Source organism: Setaria italica, chromosome I (genome assembly GCF_000263155.2).
Source record: "Setaria italica strain Yugu1 chromosome I, Setaria_italica_v2.0, whole genome shotgun sequence".
Classification (NCBI taxonomy): Eukaryota; Viridiplantae; Streptophyta; class Magnoliopsida; order Poales; family Poaceae; genus Setaria; species Setaria italica.
In genome coordinates, this window is record NC_028450.1 from 23,948,944 (window position 1) to 23,965,903 (window position 16,960).

Genomic DNA, 16,960 nt, shown 5'->3' on the forward strand with positions numbered 1-16,960 from the left:
AGCATTTTCGACCATTAGGAATCCATGGAGAGGAGAACCATCGTGACTATAGTATGAGCAAGATCTTTTTAATAGTACAATTCCGGTGGCCCATAACGAATTTTAATTTATAATAATTAAAACGAGATTTTGCTCCCTGGCGTAAAATCACCTCCGAAGGTCCCCCGAGGACATTTCAATCGTCCGGAGAGGAGATAGAGGAGAGATTGGTGGAGAGAGAAGAATTAGGAAAGACATTATCTATTGAGTGAATTTCATCGTACGTCCTTTTAACTATTCCTGAGATCTCATCTAGTTTCATGAAATTATAAAGCGGACAACTAGATCCACGGTCTAATAAAGAGTGACCGCGGAGGGGTACCTTCCGCGATGAGCAGGGCAACAAGTTGTAAAAAAGATCCCTCCACCTTACATTTATCCCTCTCTCGTCCTCGTCCTTGCACGAGGATCTCCATCGCTGGCGCACCCTCGGTGTCGTCCGCCACCATCACGCGTATGTCTTCCCAGATCAGGAACACCATTGCGTCCTTGCCCGCGGTCGTCCGCAACGCCAGCACTGGCATCTTCGCAGCCTTGACCGATGGTGTCTTGGCGGCCATTGGCTTGGAACTGCCCTTGGGCGGCGGGAGGCCGTCAGCTTCGTCACCAGCGCCGCAGACGGAGCTGAAGCCGACGCGGATGCCGATGGCGAGGTAGCGCTGGTGGTTTCCTGAGAGCGTCCCTGGGACGTGGATGGGCTCATCGCAATCGCGGCAGAAGAGCACCCTATCCTCACAGAAGATGAAGAACGGCTTCTCCTAGCAGATGTCGCAGCGCGGGAGGTCCCCCGCAGCGCTGCCGCCGCCGCCGCCGCCGAGTAGAAACCATTGGTGCTTGCATGCCAGCCTGTTGGCAGCGTGGATCTCGATGTCGCAGCGCTCAGCTCGCACAACACCGCCTCATCCGCGCAGCACACCACCGTGGCTGCCGTGCCGCCGCACACGTTGCACTGGGATCCTCATCCCACCCCCACCTTTCGCTCAGCTCAGCCTTAGGCTCAGGCCTCACCCTCACGTACTCTGGCTTCCGCTTGAGACAACAACCAACTCAAAATCTGCATGGAAGCAAGAGGAGCAAAGTAGCGAGCAACAGGTTGCGGATGGCGCATATAAATCGTGCAGCACACGTCACGCCACGCCCCCACTCCCAGGACGGGGAGCGAGCTGGTGCCGGCATCGGCGTCGACATCATCGACAACCGCGGGCGTGAACACGGCGGTGTTCCTGACATGGGAGGACATGCACATGACGATGGCAAGCGGTGTGAAGCGTCCCCACATAAGTAGAGACTAAATGTGATACAAATATCAGTCCCAGGAGGCTGATAACATATTTATTCGACAGATAATTCAGTTACCGTACAACTCCCGAGGGAGTGGGCGTGAAAGCCACGCAGCGATAAGCAGTAAGTAAACAACAGCGGCTAACCAAGCGACTGCCAAAAGACAGCACTCGGGACTACACGGCAGCAGCAGCATCTTGGATAGGGCAACACCACAGACAGTGTTGGGTGCGGACACAACCTCTACTCAAGGTCCTCGGCGATGAAGTCCGGGTCTTCGTCTGTAGTAACGAAGCAAGGGTGAGTACGAACGTACTCAACAAGTCCAACCCCATCCACGGAGGGGGATACAAGCAAGTATATGCACAGGTAACAACAAGGATAGGCTAGAGTTTATTTGTGGTAAAGCTAGATTTTTAACATATGCAAGGGTTTATTTCGAAAGGGTTTTTGTAAAGCTTTCCTCTAGGGCCCGAAACATTGAGTGGGGTTGATCCTACACAAAGGATCCAAGTTTTTATCGCTGTCGGACTCCCCGTCCGCCATAGCGCACGGCACAACTGCCGGACTCTTCCAAAATCCAACACACACACACGCACACGTGACATCCTTGCCCAAGTACTAGTTATGTGACCAAGCCGTAACTCGTCCAATGCCGTGGACACGGCTACCCGGATAGGTTTTAACTCTGCAGAGGTTGTACACTTTTCCCACAAGTAGGGTACCGCAGCACGATCACCTTAGTGCCGGTGCGGATCCTAACAAAGCCATTACCCACCTTAGCTAAGACTGACTAGCCCTCACGGAAGCACCCAAGGGGTTCACGGCTCATTCATGAGACCGTAACCGGGACCTAAGTCACCAAGATCTTACTCCTTTTCCATGGGCTCCCGTTGCTCACCAGCACCCTTGAGGACTAACAATTCAGCTAGTTGGATTTATACTAAGCCGTTGCCCATACAACGGTCGAGTGGTTGCACGATGGTGGAATTAGGCAAGATGACACATCAACTCGGTCCTTAATTACGACAAGATGGATATCTCCCGACATTGCTCAACCACCAAGGTACGAGCACAACGTTCTGGCATCCCACACAAGGAATACCCATCCATCCTGTCTACACATCCTTTTCCTTTGAACCCAAAAAGCCATTTTTCTCCCTTGAACACACACACGTTTATTTTCCGAATACACCATTGTAATAATGATTGCAGTTAAGTAGTAATTTCCTAAGCATTCTAGCGGTGGTTATCGACTAAATAGAGCGTGTCATATTTCGAGACAACCACAGGATAACAAGGAATGTTCATATCAATCAAGGGGTGGCTATCCAACCATGTCTTGCGATGAAATAATATGCATTTTGTAAAACAGGCCAATAGGTTGTGTTTGAAAAACTGGGTATTAAATATGCATCAAAGGGTGAGATTGGACTTGCCGTCTTCAAAGCCTTCCGGGAGTTCCGGCTCGCGGTACTGGTCCTCGGGCTCGGGCTCGCGGTCAAACTCCTCCTCGGGCTCCTCCTCGGGCAAACCGCGATCTACGGCACACACAAACAGGCACACAAATAAATAAAAGAAAGATCGGTTTTTAACCGTGAGCTCCGAACAGAAAACGTGAACGAAAAATAGGTAGAAGGGTTATTTTTGGGAAATTTGGATATGGGTCGGCGAAAGTATTCCAGAGGATGATGTGGTGAAATTTGGGATTAATTGGAGGAAGTTTGGCGCATGAAATGACGGGTTAAACATGAATTAGGGCTTAAATAGAAGATTTAGGACTGATTTGTAATAAACCAGGGACCTATTCGTAAATACTTTCGGAGGTGGAGGGGTCGATCTGTGAAATGGCCTTTGAGAGAGGTGGAGGGACCTATGTGTAAATTGGAGAAACTTGGGGGTCGGATCGGAATTGGAGAGTTTTTATCTCTTCTTCTTCCAGGGGAAGGGAGAGAGAGAGTGAGGAGTTGGGGGGGTCCGGCGGCGGCCGGCCGGCGAGGCTTCGCCGGCGGTGAGCCATGGGTCGGGGGCGGCAGTGGAAGGGAGCTCCATTTGGCCCCTTACCTCGAAGTTTCGGGACGGGGAGTGGGGCGGCCGGCGGTGGTCTTGGTGGAGGCGGCGTTCGGGCGGAGGAGCTCGGATGGTGGCGGCGCTATGTGGCGGTGGGAGACGGCGGCGCACAAGCGGTGGCAGGAGGTGGCAGTGCTTCGGGCGGCTCGTGGATGGGTGAGGAGAGTTGGCCGGGTGCCGGGCCTTTTTATAGGCCGGCGAGGGAGGCGGCCGGTGTCGTGGTGGGGCCGGCGATGGCGTGCGGCGGGCGGCGGGCGGCGGGCGGTGCCGGAGAGCGGTAGGGGCCGGCGGTGGCGTGAGGGTGGCGTCGTGGAGCGGGGCCGGGATGCGGCGTGGCGCCAGGGAGTGCGGGTGCCGGCGGAAGTTAATGGCACCGGGGAGGGGCCGATCGGGTGGTGGAGGTGACGCCGGCCGGGAGGAGTGGCGCCAGTAACCAGGAAGAAGAAAGAGAAAGGAAAGAGAAGAAGGAAGGAGAAGGAAGGAAGAAGAAAGAGAAAGGAAGAAGGAAGGAAAAAGAAAAGGAAAAAGGGGGAGGGAAAAGAGAAAGAAAAAGAGAGAGACCGGCGGCGATTGCGGCACGCGGTCGGAGCACGCGTGCGGCGGTCTGCCGACGGCACGCGGCGAGATTTACGGGCACAGACAAAAGATAGGTGGGGGTCGGCATGGGGGCCGGAACGGCGAAATCGCCGGGGAAATTCCGATTTCCGGGAGCTCAGCAGTAAAAGATTTTAAAGGCAATTTCAACGGGTGAATTTAGTTGGTGATTTCTGCGGGTGTTACATGGTGCCCGCGGTGGAGATCCTGGACGGGTGCAAGTGCAAGGATGGGGACGAGATAGTGAGAAATGAAAGATGGAGGGGTCTTTTTTTACAACCCTTTGCCATGCTGGCATCACCATGTAGGCAAAAGGTGCCTCCGTGGACCTCTGTGGACCTCCACAGTCACTCTTTATTAGATCATGGACCATTACTGGAGAACTGACCTTCCATCCACCCCTTTTATCCCGGTTAATATTTGGCCCGTGACTAAAGTGGCTTTAGTCCCGGGTTAAAAATGAATCACCGAAAGGACATCGACGGGATGAGCTTTAGTCCCGATTTAAAAGATTTGATAGCGACGTCCCCCCTTTTGTCCCGGTTGGTAATTCTAACAAGGATAAAAGATTTATTCTCGGTTGGAATTAATAATCAGGACAAATGAGGACCTTTAGTCCCGGTTGGTAACTCCAACCGGGACAAAACGTCCTCCCACGCGTGCCCCCCTGTCTCTACATTAACTTCCCTTTCTCTCCTTTAATTTTCCTTCTCTCTCTCCTTCTCCTTATCCTTCCACCGGCGCATTCCCCTCGCGCACAGTCGCCCCCTTCTCCTCTCCCTCTCCTCCCTCTCCTCCTTGCCCTCCCCTATTCTTTGCAGCGGAGTTAAATGTGTCGGAACTTCCGGTACAGGGGGCAGAACTTTCGACAGAGATAAAATTACAAAAATTCAAAATAAAACAGGTTCAACATAATCTATTTGAATCAAAAAGTTCAGCAATGATGTATAGAGACTAGGTCAAGAAAGTAGATCGACACAAATCAAGCTCTAGGTCAAGAAGAACTTGAAGAACACAATAAGCACATGTGATAAAGGATTTGTTTACCGAAGTTCACTCCCACAGAGAAAGCTACGTCTCCGTTGAGGAGCTCACAAAGAGCCAGGTCCTCACTAACCCTTTACCTCTCTCAATCAACCATAAAGGAGGATTGAGTCACTTACTATGAATCCTTCAAGAGGATGGGCAATACAAACTTTCCGGGCATACCACAACGAGAGGCGCTCAAACAGGCGACGCCGAACCATCTAGAAGCAAGCTTCAAGAGTAACAAACGCGAATCCAAGACCAAAAATGCTTCAAATACTCTTGAGATGAACTTGGTTGACCTCACACTCAAACTTAGAGTCACACACCTCAAATCCTTCTCTCACCCAAGCCCTTGCTCAAAACTCTCAAAGATTTAGCTCTAGGAGGAAGTGGGGAGGAGTATTGAATGCTCTTGGAGGTGGTTGTCTCGAGTTTGGTTAGCAACAAATGAGGGAGGGCTGAGGGGGTATAAATATCCGAGCCCCAAAAACTAGCCGTTCTGTTCTGTTAAGTAATTGTCGGAACTTCCGATACAAGGTCGAAACTTCTGACATAGTTCAAATAAAACAGCTAAGCATCCCCTACCGGAAGTTACTGGGAACTTCCAGCACATATTATTGGAACTTCTAAGATAATACCGGAACTTTCGATACTATTCAATTAAATCCGTTGAGCACCCCCTGTCGGAAGTTTCTGAAAACTTTTGATAGGTGTCGAAACTTCCGACCCTCACAGAAACTGTGAGAAACTAAATGTGCAAGTGTGTGAGTGGTGTCTCTCATAGGTGGTTAGCATCACAAATAAGCACTTTTACATCTTCAAGTTGTCCATCCGCATCCCCCTTTATACTACGGTATTCCTATATTCAAATTCAAAAATAAAAAATATAAAAAGATCTTTCTTTATGCTTCAACACCGTCCTTCAAATAAATTAGGGTTCTTTCTTGCACTTTTTTATTTTTTAGAATTTAAACCTATCAATTTCTCGATAAATTCATTAGTTCCTTAATTATGTATGTCATCAACATCAAAACCCATTTAGGGAGCCAAATTCACTTTCACTTGTCCTTAGCTGATGATTAATTCTGGGAAAATCACACCAAGGTTTGTTGCCTTGTTTATCACTTCCATTTGTCATACTTGCCTGTATGGCACTGCACAACTTTATTGGAGAGAGAGTGCAATGGCACATGTGGATTTTGAAATGTGCGACGTGATGAACACTTTATTCCATTCTATGGTGCGTCTTCATCTCATCAAAGTGGTTCAAACACCCCTCTAGGAGATGAAGATCAAGATATGAATGCATTTCGTGATGCTATCGCTAACGATTTGTTTGCTAGGCGAGAGTAATCGCTATTTGTGCGAGTTTGTATGGACATTACTATTGTAATTTTTATTTGTGCACTTGACTGTACTAATCTGCACTATTGTAATTTATGTTGAACGTTGGCATTCTGAAATTGTATAGCAGCTTGGCAGGTAGAGTCGTAGCAAGCAGTACAGAGCAGTGTAGCAAGCAAAGAGAGCATGCGGGTGGCTAGGGAGGGGACAGGGCGCACGGGAGGGGACCCGTGAGGCAAAAGCAAGGGTAGAAATAACTTTTCTCCATGTACTACCTTTCTATTAGCACTGGATCCAAATAGAGGTGCTAAACTTTAGCACCTCTACTCATTTAGCTAAACTCTAGCACTTACTAAACTTTAGCATTAGCACATCCAAACAGAACCTTAGTCTCCGGATCGCACACTTGCCATCACCACTAACATGAACACGCGTCAGCCGTAGCAAATGCCCACTCTGGCACACACCTGCGGTGTTTGCCGCCTCCCTGGCTAGCAACGTGACTTGTTTTTTCAGGTCGCACGACTTCTTCAGCACCTTCTACAACGGCTTCCAACGAAGCTACCTAGAATTGAAAACGGCTTCATCCATTGAAGCCCCCTCTGCAAATGAACTGGACGAGAGCGTCGAGTGGAGTCGAAAAAACTGGCTTCTTCCTGCTTCTCTCCATTCCCGCGGATACCCATGTGCAGTTGCCCATCAAATTCGCAAAAATTACACCCCAAAATGCCATCATCACCAGCGCTCACCGGTCCTCGACTGGCGCCGACGCGCCGTCTGCCATCCCCGCCTTGCCCGGCGCCGGCACGGACGCCATAGCAACGTGACATGTTGAAAGTGTACCGACCGGAGTACGATTTTTGGGAGCGAGCCCGAGTCGCAGTGGTGCCACAAACCGACTGTGGAAAGTGTACCAGAAGTCCAGAACCAAACTAAGGGCCTGTTTGGATACCACATCATAAACTTTAGGAGTTCACTTTTAGGTCACTTTTAGGACTTGTGCATCCAAACTGGTGTCATAAAAGTGTATTCATAAACTTTAGGGGTGCTGTTTTCATTAGGAGGATGAAACCATCATAAACTTCCATTTTTCTCATAAAAGTGGTCCCCAACCCAACCTTTACCCCTCCTACCCCTCCCCTTCTCTCTCCACCTTTACCCCTATCCTTTAATTAGGGGTACAATGGTCATTTTGCCTCTAACATCCTAAAAATTATGAGTCCATCCAAACACCCCACTCCTAAATATTAGGACTAGCAATTATAGGCTCCTAAACTTTATGAATCTTCTAAAGTTTATGAGGTGGTAGCCAAACAGGCCCTAACCCGGCGCACCACGTTTGGAATCTGCGGAAACAAATCTGAGCCCCCTGGGCTGGCCTGCCTCCGTGCCTCGTCATCGTCTCGTCTCCCCGACTTCTCGCCCGACTCGTCATTAACTCCTAAAAAAGCCTCGCAAGAAGCGACGAGAGCACACTTCCTTCGCTGTTTCGCCCCAAATCTGCTGCCGGGGGCACGAGCCGAATTTGAGCCGATCGAGGCGGCGGCGGGCGGCAATGGCGGGGCTGTCGCTGCGGTGCGGCGACTGCGGCGCGCAGCTGCGGAGCGTGGAGGAGGCGCAGGCGCACGCCGAGGCCACCAACCACGCCAACTTCGTCGAGTCCACCGAGGCAGTCCTCAACCTCGTCTGCTCCGACTGCGGCAAGCCATGCCGCTCCCAGACCGTAAGATCCACCCCGCCCCTCCCGCAATTGTTACCTCCGGTTCCCCCCGTCGGATTTGGTGGCCCGTCGATCCAGTCCGGCGCACCTCGGCGGGGTTCTCGATCCGATTCCGATCGCGTATGGGTTCGGTGGTTGATGATTCCGCGCGGTGTTTGTGTGTGTGCAGGAGGTGGACCTTCACACCAAGCGCACGGGCCACAAGAATTTCGCGGACAAGACCGCCGAGGCGGCCAAGCCCATTGATCTCGAGGCGCCGCTGAAGCCGGCCTCCTCCTCGGATGCTACGGACGTCGACGCCCCGGCCTCGGCCTCGGCAAGCGAGGAGCCTCAAGGTTGGGTTGTTTAACAGTCTACTATTTGTGAGATGGGCGAAAGGGTTTAATCTATTTTGGTCTCACCTTCTGAGTGCTGAATTGTGGTGGTGTTTGATTGTGGCAGAGATGGTGGTGCCGGAGGTGAACAAGGAGATGCTCGCCGACCTGGAGGCCATGGGGTTTGCCACGGCGCGTGCCACTAGGGCACTTCATTTCTCCGGTATATTTAGCGATATTGTTGGCTTCTTTCATTGGAATGTTATTATGACTGTTGAGTGTTGACTGCTTTCACTGAATTCAGAAATTCTTAGTGCCGGGGATTCAATGGATTGCACAGAAAAAATCCATCATATATAAGAGCCTTAGATGCGAGTACTTTGCATTAAGACTTAATTTGCGCTGGAACTTAGGCTGTCAAGCAAACTTCCATGTAATAACCAATATATTACTCTTTTAGAGAAGATTGAGATGAAGCAGCAACTGTCTAAGGATCTGGTTAGGTTGCTTCATGAAGGTGGGCATGTCAATCTACCTCTGACAGTGAGGATATGTTTCTGCTCACACTAGATCAAAATAAACATGTCCATTGAGAATATCCAAAAGATTCTTTGTCCAACTTAGATTTGTATAAGGTTCTGCTAGACTACAAAGAGAGTACAGAAACATGATTTGTTGAATCTATTATTTCTCATGGCACTAAGATATTTTAGACATCCGACTAGTAAGTCAAGACTTTACATGTCTGACATAAAGTTTCGTTATGAGATGAATAAATTGGCAATTGAATTATATGGGACACTGATTTCCATCTGTTTCCACCTTTGACTGCTTTGCCAAGCCCAAATTGACCCACTATGCGTGTAATTGGATGTACTTTCAAATCAATGCTTGTGGAGTGAAATGTGAAAGACAAAAAATTATATATGCATGAGATGCTGATAGGTTTATTACGCTTTTAAGAACTCATGTTAAAATTGAGTTGTATTCTTAACTTGCTAAATAGATGATAGTGGTATATAATTACTACAGTGTCTAAATATACCAACATATGCTTACTGTTTGGTGCTTTTATTGATACCATCTCATCTAATTGTAAAACAATACAATGATGTCCATCCTTTGCTGAGCCATGTACTTTTACTATAGGTAATAGCACCATCGAAGGTGCTATCAACTGGCTTTCTGAGCACCAGGAAGATGCAGATATTGACGAAATGCCTCTGGTATGATGATATCTTTTAACTTATTTCACAGTTAATTAGCAGTTTGTTCCTTTCGATACTCTGATGGTGCTAATTTGATCCCCTATTTGAAAAGTAGAATGTTCTTGATATATCACTAATTGCCTTGCTATTCTATTTCCATTAGGATGTGCTTCATAGTTGGTTTTTGTAACCTTTTTCACTATAGTTCCCATGCTATATTTTTGAAATCTCGCAAGCAGCTATTTCGATCCAAGAAATGGCTAACATATAATCTTGTTGCATTTCTGGATTTTGGAAACATATACCTATTCAATTTGAAGGAAACCTAATTTGAAGTACATACTGTTGATTTGAACAAGTTGATGCTCAATCGCATTGCCAAAATTTGGCCATTCATGCTTCTACATGCACAATTAGGAAGTGCATTGGCCTTCAAATGTTCCATCACTTGCACACTAGGTTTCATTTGTTCCATCGAGCTTTCGTTAGTTATTATTAGGGGTCATTGCAATATTCTATTCCTATGTTATACTAACACTTCAGCAAGAAAATTTCTTTTTCAAGCACATAACTTCTACAGGTTACTCATCTTCATTTTATCTCTCATTAGGTACCAGCTAATTCAAAAACGGAGGATAACAAACCCAGCCTGACTCCTGAGGAAATGAAGATTAAAGCACAGGAGCTAAGGTGCTTTGATGAACTGTTCTTTTGTGTCATGGGCTGGGTTAAATGGTTGCTTCAAATTTGGTAGATGTATTTTTTGTTTTTACTGCTGTTTTCTTGCTAGTTCTGTATCAGTTCACTTGCATTTGGATATTTTCTGTGCTAGGCATGGTTCAGCTAATACTCCATCTCTCTCTCGATATATATAGCTGTTGAACAGTAAGGAATAATTCCATTTTAGTTTCTTTTGAGAACATAACCAATATATTTGTGTTGATGAGCAAACTAATTGTAACTACTGTATGATCATCTTCTGCTGCAAATTAGTGGTGATTTTGTTTTGTGACCCTGTTGCCAAGGGTCTTGTGCCTTTTTGCAATGCTTAAAGGATCCTGATGTTAGTTACACATGGAATGTGAAAGTATTAGCCACAGACACTGTACTGGGAAAAACATCATATTTCCTTGAAAGCATAGCATTTGTTTATAACACTGCTATTAGAAGATTATCTTTTTTTTAATGTTTGCTCCTAATTGTAGATTTGGAAATTTAGAATGGTTGGGCACAAACTGTAAAGTATGACCATGGTTTTTACTTTCTAAAACTGTTTATTCTTGAATCTTAAGACTTACTCCCTCTGTTTTTGAACATATGATGTTTCGGACAAGCTGATTAGTTCAAAACATCATATATTTAGAGTATTTGGCATCTATGAAATATTGTTGTTCTTTGGAAGACATCTTTACTGAAAATTTCCCCTCCTAGGGAACGCGCTCGTAAGAAGAAAGAGGAAGAAGAGAGAAGAATGGAAAGAGAAAGGGAGAAGGTATGGTCTCAATTCCCCTTTTTTACTTTACTAGCTGGGTGCTGCTTGGTTCTTAAGTTGATTGTCATTCCTGAGCATATCTTTAAATATGGGAAATAAATCAGTCAGGAAGCTGTGATCTTCGTGAACACCGTGGACATATTTGTATACACAAATCAGTGCACAAAATATCTGAAAAAACAAAGCAGTAGAGATTGACATGTAATGTGGCTATACATTATTTAGAATGGCATTAAAGTACCATAAAAAAAATTAACAGGCAGTTTTATATATCCCTTTAATGTGCTTATTTTACCCCTTAAATGTGCTGAAAGTACCATGAAACTGCCACCTAGTGATATGATGTGCATTTCTTGGGTATCAGGACAAATAGAGCACATCATCATTTTAATCTATACCATGTAACATGTTTCTCCATCAGGCTTCTTTTTGACAGTTCTTTTTTTATTGAATTGTTTAAACATGCTATATCATGGAGAACACAAACTAAACAGAAAGACAATTTGCTTTTGCTCACATTTTTTACATTTTTCAGGAAAGAATACGAATTGGTAAAGAACTTCTTGAAGCCAAAAGAATTGAGGAACAGAATGAAAGGAAACGGTTGGTTTTTCCTTCTCTCTGTGTGTGATTGCACGTGGTTCTGTTTGATTTTCATGCGCTCACTCCTGACTAATTTCTTTTCCACCATTGCCAGCATGATAGAGTTGCGAAGACTTGAGAAAGAAGAGGAGAAAAGAGCTAGAGAAAAAATCCGCCAGAAATTGGAAGAAGACAAGGTTTCTAGTTTCTCCACCTCATGTTTAAGAATCTTTCTCGCTTTGTCTTTCAAGTTTCTAACTGATGTAGAAAATACTAGTAATTGGGGCATAAAAATGTTTTTCCTTTCGCAGGCTGAAAGGAGAAGGAAACTAGGATTGCCACCAGAAGACCCAGCAGCTTCCAAACCAAGTGCACCCCCTCCTGTCGAAGAGAAGAAGGTATTTTTTTTTTCAAGTTTGAATTTCCTTTACCATGATGACTATAGTTTAAGCAGCATTTTGTGCCATTTTGAGCTCATAGTGCTTGACCATTAATTTTGCGGCTGAGATGCACTTGTTAAGAGTAGTAAACTTCTTACAGAACATAACTTTGCTACTTAATTGACTTCTCGTTTTAATTTATTCGCTTCTCACTGTGACATATGAATATGCAGAGTGCATTGCCTGTCAGGCCAGCCACAAAGGCAGAGCAGATGAGGGATTGTCTACGAAATCTTAAGCAACAGAACAAGGTAAAATGTGTAGTTTTTTTTTCCTTGAGCCCCTTTTTATTTCGTTTTTTACACCTGCCTGGGAAATCCATCCGTCTGCTGTCATCTTTTGATTAATTAGTCGAGCGGCTTGGCACCCTTGTTCATTAGGTATTGGGTAAATATGATTGTATATGAAAAAACGAGGCATACTAATTTTCTAAGATTGAAGTAATTAATCAGTGAAAAGCTGCAAATTTTGGAGGTTATGTGCTGTCTAACCTTGTATAAGTGGGCATGATGGTCAAACCTATGCTAGATGGCCAAATTAGTCTTCCAAACAGACATGGCACATAGGAGAAATGTTACAGAACTACAGATGTCTGCACATTACCTAGTAAGTTGCTAATTTAGACAGGGAGGATGGACACGGTTTTTTAAACACAAGAATCCTCACGGTGAACTGGGGTAGCCTAACCCTAATCCTCAGCCAGCTAGTCTCCATTGCTGGAAAAGAAGCTAGCCCCAGAAGTTTTTTCACAACATTCAGTCGTTGACGTTCAAATTTGTGTAACCGTGCGAGCATATTGTGACAGGATGACGATGCCAAAGTGAAGAGGGCATTTCAAACACTCCTTACTTATATTGGAAATGTTGCTAAAAATCCTGATGAGGAGAAATTCAGAAAGATCAGGCTCACCAATGCTACATTTCAGGTAGAACTACTAAACGTTGGAATTTAGCTAAGTGCTTGTTAACCTGTTGAAGAACATGAGATGTTTATTCTGTTTCTTATTTCAACTCGCCTTGCAGGAGAGGGTTGGAAATCTGCATGGGGGCATAGAGTTCCTTGAGCTCTGCGGATTCGAGAAACTTGAAGGCAATGAATTCTTGTTTCTGGCAAGGGACAAGGTCGATAAGGCCATCCTGAACACGGCTGGAGCCGAGCTGAATTCTGCAATCACCAATCCTTTCTTTGGAGTCCTTTGAATTACCGAGAACCAAATTGTATACTCAAACCTTTTGGTTTCGCTTCTGCTTGACAGGCAATTGTGTTTAACATGGCGTGGACCTATTTGTAATGAATTCACGAATTATTACAGATTACATGCATGTTTCTTCCATACATTACTGAGGCGATCTTTCAAGCAACGTGCTGTGCATATACTTTTTTGAAGTGACTGGGCTCGTATGGTTTTTATAGCCTTTTCTATTTTGAAAATTATCTTCTATGGCATGATCAAGATGAACTAATGCTCAAGCTCATGCAATTATGAGGTGACTGTTTCATAAAAAAAAGATTATGAAGTGACTGGGCGTCCTTGTGTTGAACATGGCGTGGATCTATTTGTAAGTAACAGATTTCACGGATTATTACAGTTTACATCCATGTATTGCTCAAGTGCATTGCTGCGGCGATCTTTCAAGTACATTGCTTAAGAAATTCTCTTCTATGGCATGATGAACTATATACTCAAGCTCATACAATTTTGAACATCCGAGATCCACGTCGTATGAACTCGTAAAAACGCTTCGCCGTGTGCCTTTGACTAGAGCTGGGCAGGGAATGCATGAACAGAAATCAGGGAGGATGAACAAACGTGCATGCATTCTATCATGCTATAGCGTCCAATAGACCAAAACAAGAAAAAGTTCTCTTACAGCAATTTCTTAAGGGTCACCAGCTAGCTCAGTATCTGATGAAGCTGATGATGAACTTGTCAAATCGATCAATCTGAGACTGAGAGTGAGTCAGTCAGAGCTGAACTTGTCGGTCGTAGATCCAGCTGAATGGCGCGAACTGCGCTTCCTTTGCCCTGTGGTGCGCCCTCTCCTCCAGCCTCCTGAACCTTGGCCCCAGCGAGCACACGAACTCCTGCGCGCGGCGCCCTTCCCCGGAGAGCCCCGTGAGGTCGGCGACGCCCCACCGCCGGACGAGGAACTCGATGATGTCGGCGTAGTCCCTCGCCGTGTACACCCCGAGCCGCTGCGCGACGGCGCTGAACCGCGCGAAGAGGTCCTCGTCCCGGCCGTCGGTCATGAGGTGCGCCGGCATGGCCACCTTCTTGCGCATCATGTCGGCGAAGGCCCGCGCCGTGTAGTCCGGGTCCACCTCGAAGAGCTTCCCCACGACCCGCTCGTACGCCGTCTCGTGCCGCCTCTCGTCGGCGGCGATGGCGCCGCAGGCCCGCGCCAGCGCCGCGTCGCCGTGCCGCCGCGCGTGCCGCGCCGTGTTGCCGTGCGAGATGAAGGTCGCCCGCTCCTGGAACGACGTGTAGATGAACCCCTGGTACGGGTTCGTCTCCGTCTTCGGATCCTAATAGTTATAAATATATAAATAAGAAACTGAATCATGGCAGGACGATTTGGATGGCAAAATGTGTTAAGAACTTATATAAGAATGGATCGATCGAAATGTTTTCTACCATTCCTGAGGCGATGAGGTACTGGATGGTCTTCTCGACCTGGCGCATGTCGACCCTGCCGGTGAGGAAGAGGTACTTGTTCATGAGGTCGCCGTGGCGGTTCTCCTCGGCGGTCCAGGCCCGGGTCCAGACGGCCCAGCTGGTGGGGCTCGCGCCGGTCTCGTCGCGGACGCCGCCGTCGAGGGTGTTGAGCATGGTCTGGTACGTGGGGAGCGCCTCCTCGGTGACCATGTCGCCGACTAGGCACACCAGGAGGTCGTCGGGGATCTCCGCGGCGCGGGCCCGGAGCTCGCGGACCTCGTCGACGAACGCCTCGGAGGACGCGTCGGGCAGGTAGTCCTGCGGCTGCCAGGAGCTCTCCACGGGCTTGAGCAGCGGCAGGATGTTGTCCGCCGCCCATGGGTCCAGCGACTCGAAGATCTCACGCTTCTGCGGCGGCAGAGAGTGCGTCACCGGCCGCCGCACCTCGCGGGGAGGGGCGAAGGGCTTCTTGTTGGGAGCCCTCACCCTTGGTCACGAAATTGTAGCAGACACACAAAGCAAAAAATTAGTTGAGACACTACCTATATAGGAGTAACAACATTTCTTAAGATGATCCTAAAGAAATGAAGCATCTAGAGTATGATCAAAATATCACACAGATTCAGAGCAAGCCTAGTGCCAGCAAAATCAAGAACGCGCGAAAGGAAACGGGAGCCCAACACAACCAAAATCCTTGGCGGTAATATTCAGAGGAGGAGGAAGCATGGAGTGCTGCTCACTGGGCCGCCGAAGCCATGGCCACCACCGGGGACAAGGCCCTCCTCCTCCTCCTGCTCCACGTGCAAGGAGGCGTGGTCGCCGCCGCCGCCGCCGCCGTCGGGGCACCGAACGCGCCGCAGGAAGGGAGGACCGCCGCCGCCGCCATCACCAGAGACATGACTGCAACTTTCAATCTCGGCGATGTTCTGCTTCTGCAGCTCTGGCTAAGATGAGAGGCGCCAAGCAAGCAATGAGCGCTGCCGGCAGTTCCGATGACGTACTAGCTCGCTAGCTAGGTAGCCATGACGTACTCTCCGGATCCTCTGGGTGCGTGTATGGATGCCGGTGGGTATACTACCCTAGTGTACTAGGTGCTCACACACACACACACGTTCACTAGAATAGCGTGGCGCGTGTTTACAGGTGCTTGCGAAGCTCAAACAAGTTAGCATGAAGAATGCATGACGCTGTTGTCGCGGCCGGCGAGTGCTCACGGTTTCCTCTCGCAGATACGTATACACATCTGGGTATTAAATTGAAGGAACTGTCACGCAGATACCGCATCAGTTTAAGTGAAATTTTCTTTTCAATTTAATCCGCCACTGGTTATCTCTCTGCTGTAAAGATTTGAGCAAGGATTTTTTTTTTATCAAAGGGGGAAAAGGGCTGGAGAACTCACGGCCTAAATAACTTAATTTTTTTTTCCATGTTCAGAAGCTGTAAGTTGTTTTTTCTTGCATGTTTCGTGGTGAACTTGTTGGGTTGCTTACATTTCTTGAGAGGAGTCCTCCATGTTCAGATGCTGCAAGTCATAATTCACAAATTCACTCCTGCTGGTATATCTACCCAACCAATGCACCCCTCCCCGGCACAGCACACAATTTTCTTGAGTGCAGAAACATCACCATTTGATTTCCGCTGTCAAATCATAACTAGAGACGACGGAAAGCATGATGGCCCAAAATCGACCGGAATGTAACAACCTAGCATGATATATGTGATGAGATGCGAGGACACTGCTGACAAAAAGCTCCATATGTATGGCGCAGCAGGACTGGCCACCGTATGCGTATCCCCACGGAGCCAGGCAAAGGAGCTTCTTTCGTTACCTCATCTGACAACCAGCGTTGGATATGCTTCTCATTCACGTACGATATACGGCCTGTTCGGCTGGACTTATAAGCCGGCTGAAAAGCTAAAACGGCTGATTTGTTGTGAGAGAAAAATACTATTTGATGACGGATAAGAACAGATTAATGTTACTTGTCCAGTCCCCACTGCAAAAGGCGGCTGGAAAACACCGGCATTAATCTGCTCTTCCCAAATAGAAGCATCATTTATTCATTTACAAGAAAACTGGTGTACAAGTAAACGAGGACACGCAGTAAATCTGCATCGCACAAGACCCTGGGCACGCAATACAATCGAGAGGGCTTATTAGTAGGAGTATTTCTTGTTTAATTCTCACTTT

The 16,960-nt window shown here is 47.3% G+C and overlaps 2 protein-coding genes across 3 annotated transcripts; one reads left to right on the top strand and one right to left on the bottom strand.

Moving 5' to 3' along the window:
• The first annotated feature begins 7,753 nt into the window (after window positions 1–7,753).
• On the top strand, window positions 7,754–13,453 carry LOC101770325 (caldesmon). The gene is made up of 12 exons (XM_004952482.3): window positions 7,754–8,080; window positions 8,247–8,412; window positions 8,519–8,614; window positions 9,541–9,617; window positions 10,210–10,289; window positions 11,031–11,091; window positions 11,627–11,694; window positions 11,789–11,870; window positions 11,985–12,071; window positions 12,287–12,364; window positions 12,919–13,038; window positions 13,136–13,453. Exons 1-12 carry the CDS (start codon window positions 7,913–7,915, stop codon window positions 13,310–13,312), a joined length of 1,260 nt encoding a protein of 419 aa, XP_004952539.1. The 5' UTR covers window positions 7,754–7,912; the 3' UTR covers window positions 13,313–13,453.
• Window positions 13,454–13,558: 105 nt separating this feature from the next.
• Window positions 13,559–15,850, bottom strand: LOC101770731 (stearoyl-[acyl-carrier-protein] 9-desaturase 5, chloroplastic). 2 transcript variants are annotated; one of them, XR_214495.2, is made up of 4 exons: window positions 15,510–15,850; window positions 14,749–15,256; window positions 13,985–14,639; window positions 13,559–13,878 (listed from the first exon to the last, which is right to left on the bottom strand). XR_214495.2 is itself a non-coding variant. In XM_004952483.2 (3 exons), exons 1-3 carry the CDS (start codon window positions 15,665–15,667, stop codon window positions 14,079–14,081), a joined length of 1,227 nt encoding a protein of 408 aa, XP_004952540.2. In that variant the 5' UTR covers window positions 15,668–15,850; the 3' UTR covers window positions 13,559–14,078. The 2 variants fall into 2 exon arrangements, 1 of the variants encoding a protein (XP_004952540.2); XM_004952483.2 differs by having other exon boundaries at window positions 13,559–14,639.
• Window positions 15,851–16,960: the final 1,110 nt, after the last annotated feature.

What these genes read in the sequence shown, in the direction of transcription:
- LOC101770325 (XM_004952482.3), top strand. Translation starts at nt 7,913, where the DNA reads ATGGCGGGGCTGTCGCTGCGGTGCGGCGACTGCGGCGCGCAGCTGCGG. An exon ending in TAGGGCACTTCATTTCTCCG is followed by an intron (nt 8,615 to 9,540) that starts GTATATTTAGCG and finishes CTTTTACTATAG; the next exon opens with GTAATAGCACCATCGAAGGT. An exon ending in ATCTTAAGCAACAGAACAAG is followed by an intron (nt 12,365 to 12,918) that starts GTAAAATGTGTA and finishes ATATTGTGACAG; the next exon opens with GATGACGATGCCAAAGTGAA.
- LOC101770731 (XM_004952483.2), bottom strand. Translation starts at nt 15,667, where the DNA reads ATGTCTCTGGTGATGGCGGCGGCGGCGGTCCTCCCTTCCTGCGGCGCG. An exon ending in GCCATGGCTTCGGCGGCCCA is followed by an intron (nt 15,257 to 15,509) that starts GTGAGCAGCACT and finishes TTCGTGACCAAG; the next exon opens with GGTGAGGGCTCCCAACAAGA. An exon ending in ACCTCATCGCCTCAGGAATG is followed by an intron (nt 14,640 to 14,748) that starts GTAGAAAACATT and finishes TATAACTATTAG; the next exon opens with GATCCGAAGACGGAGACGAA.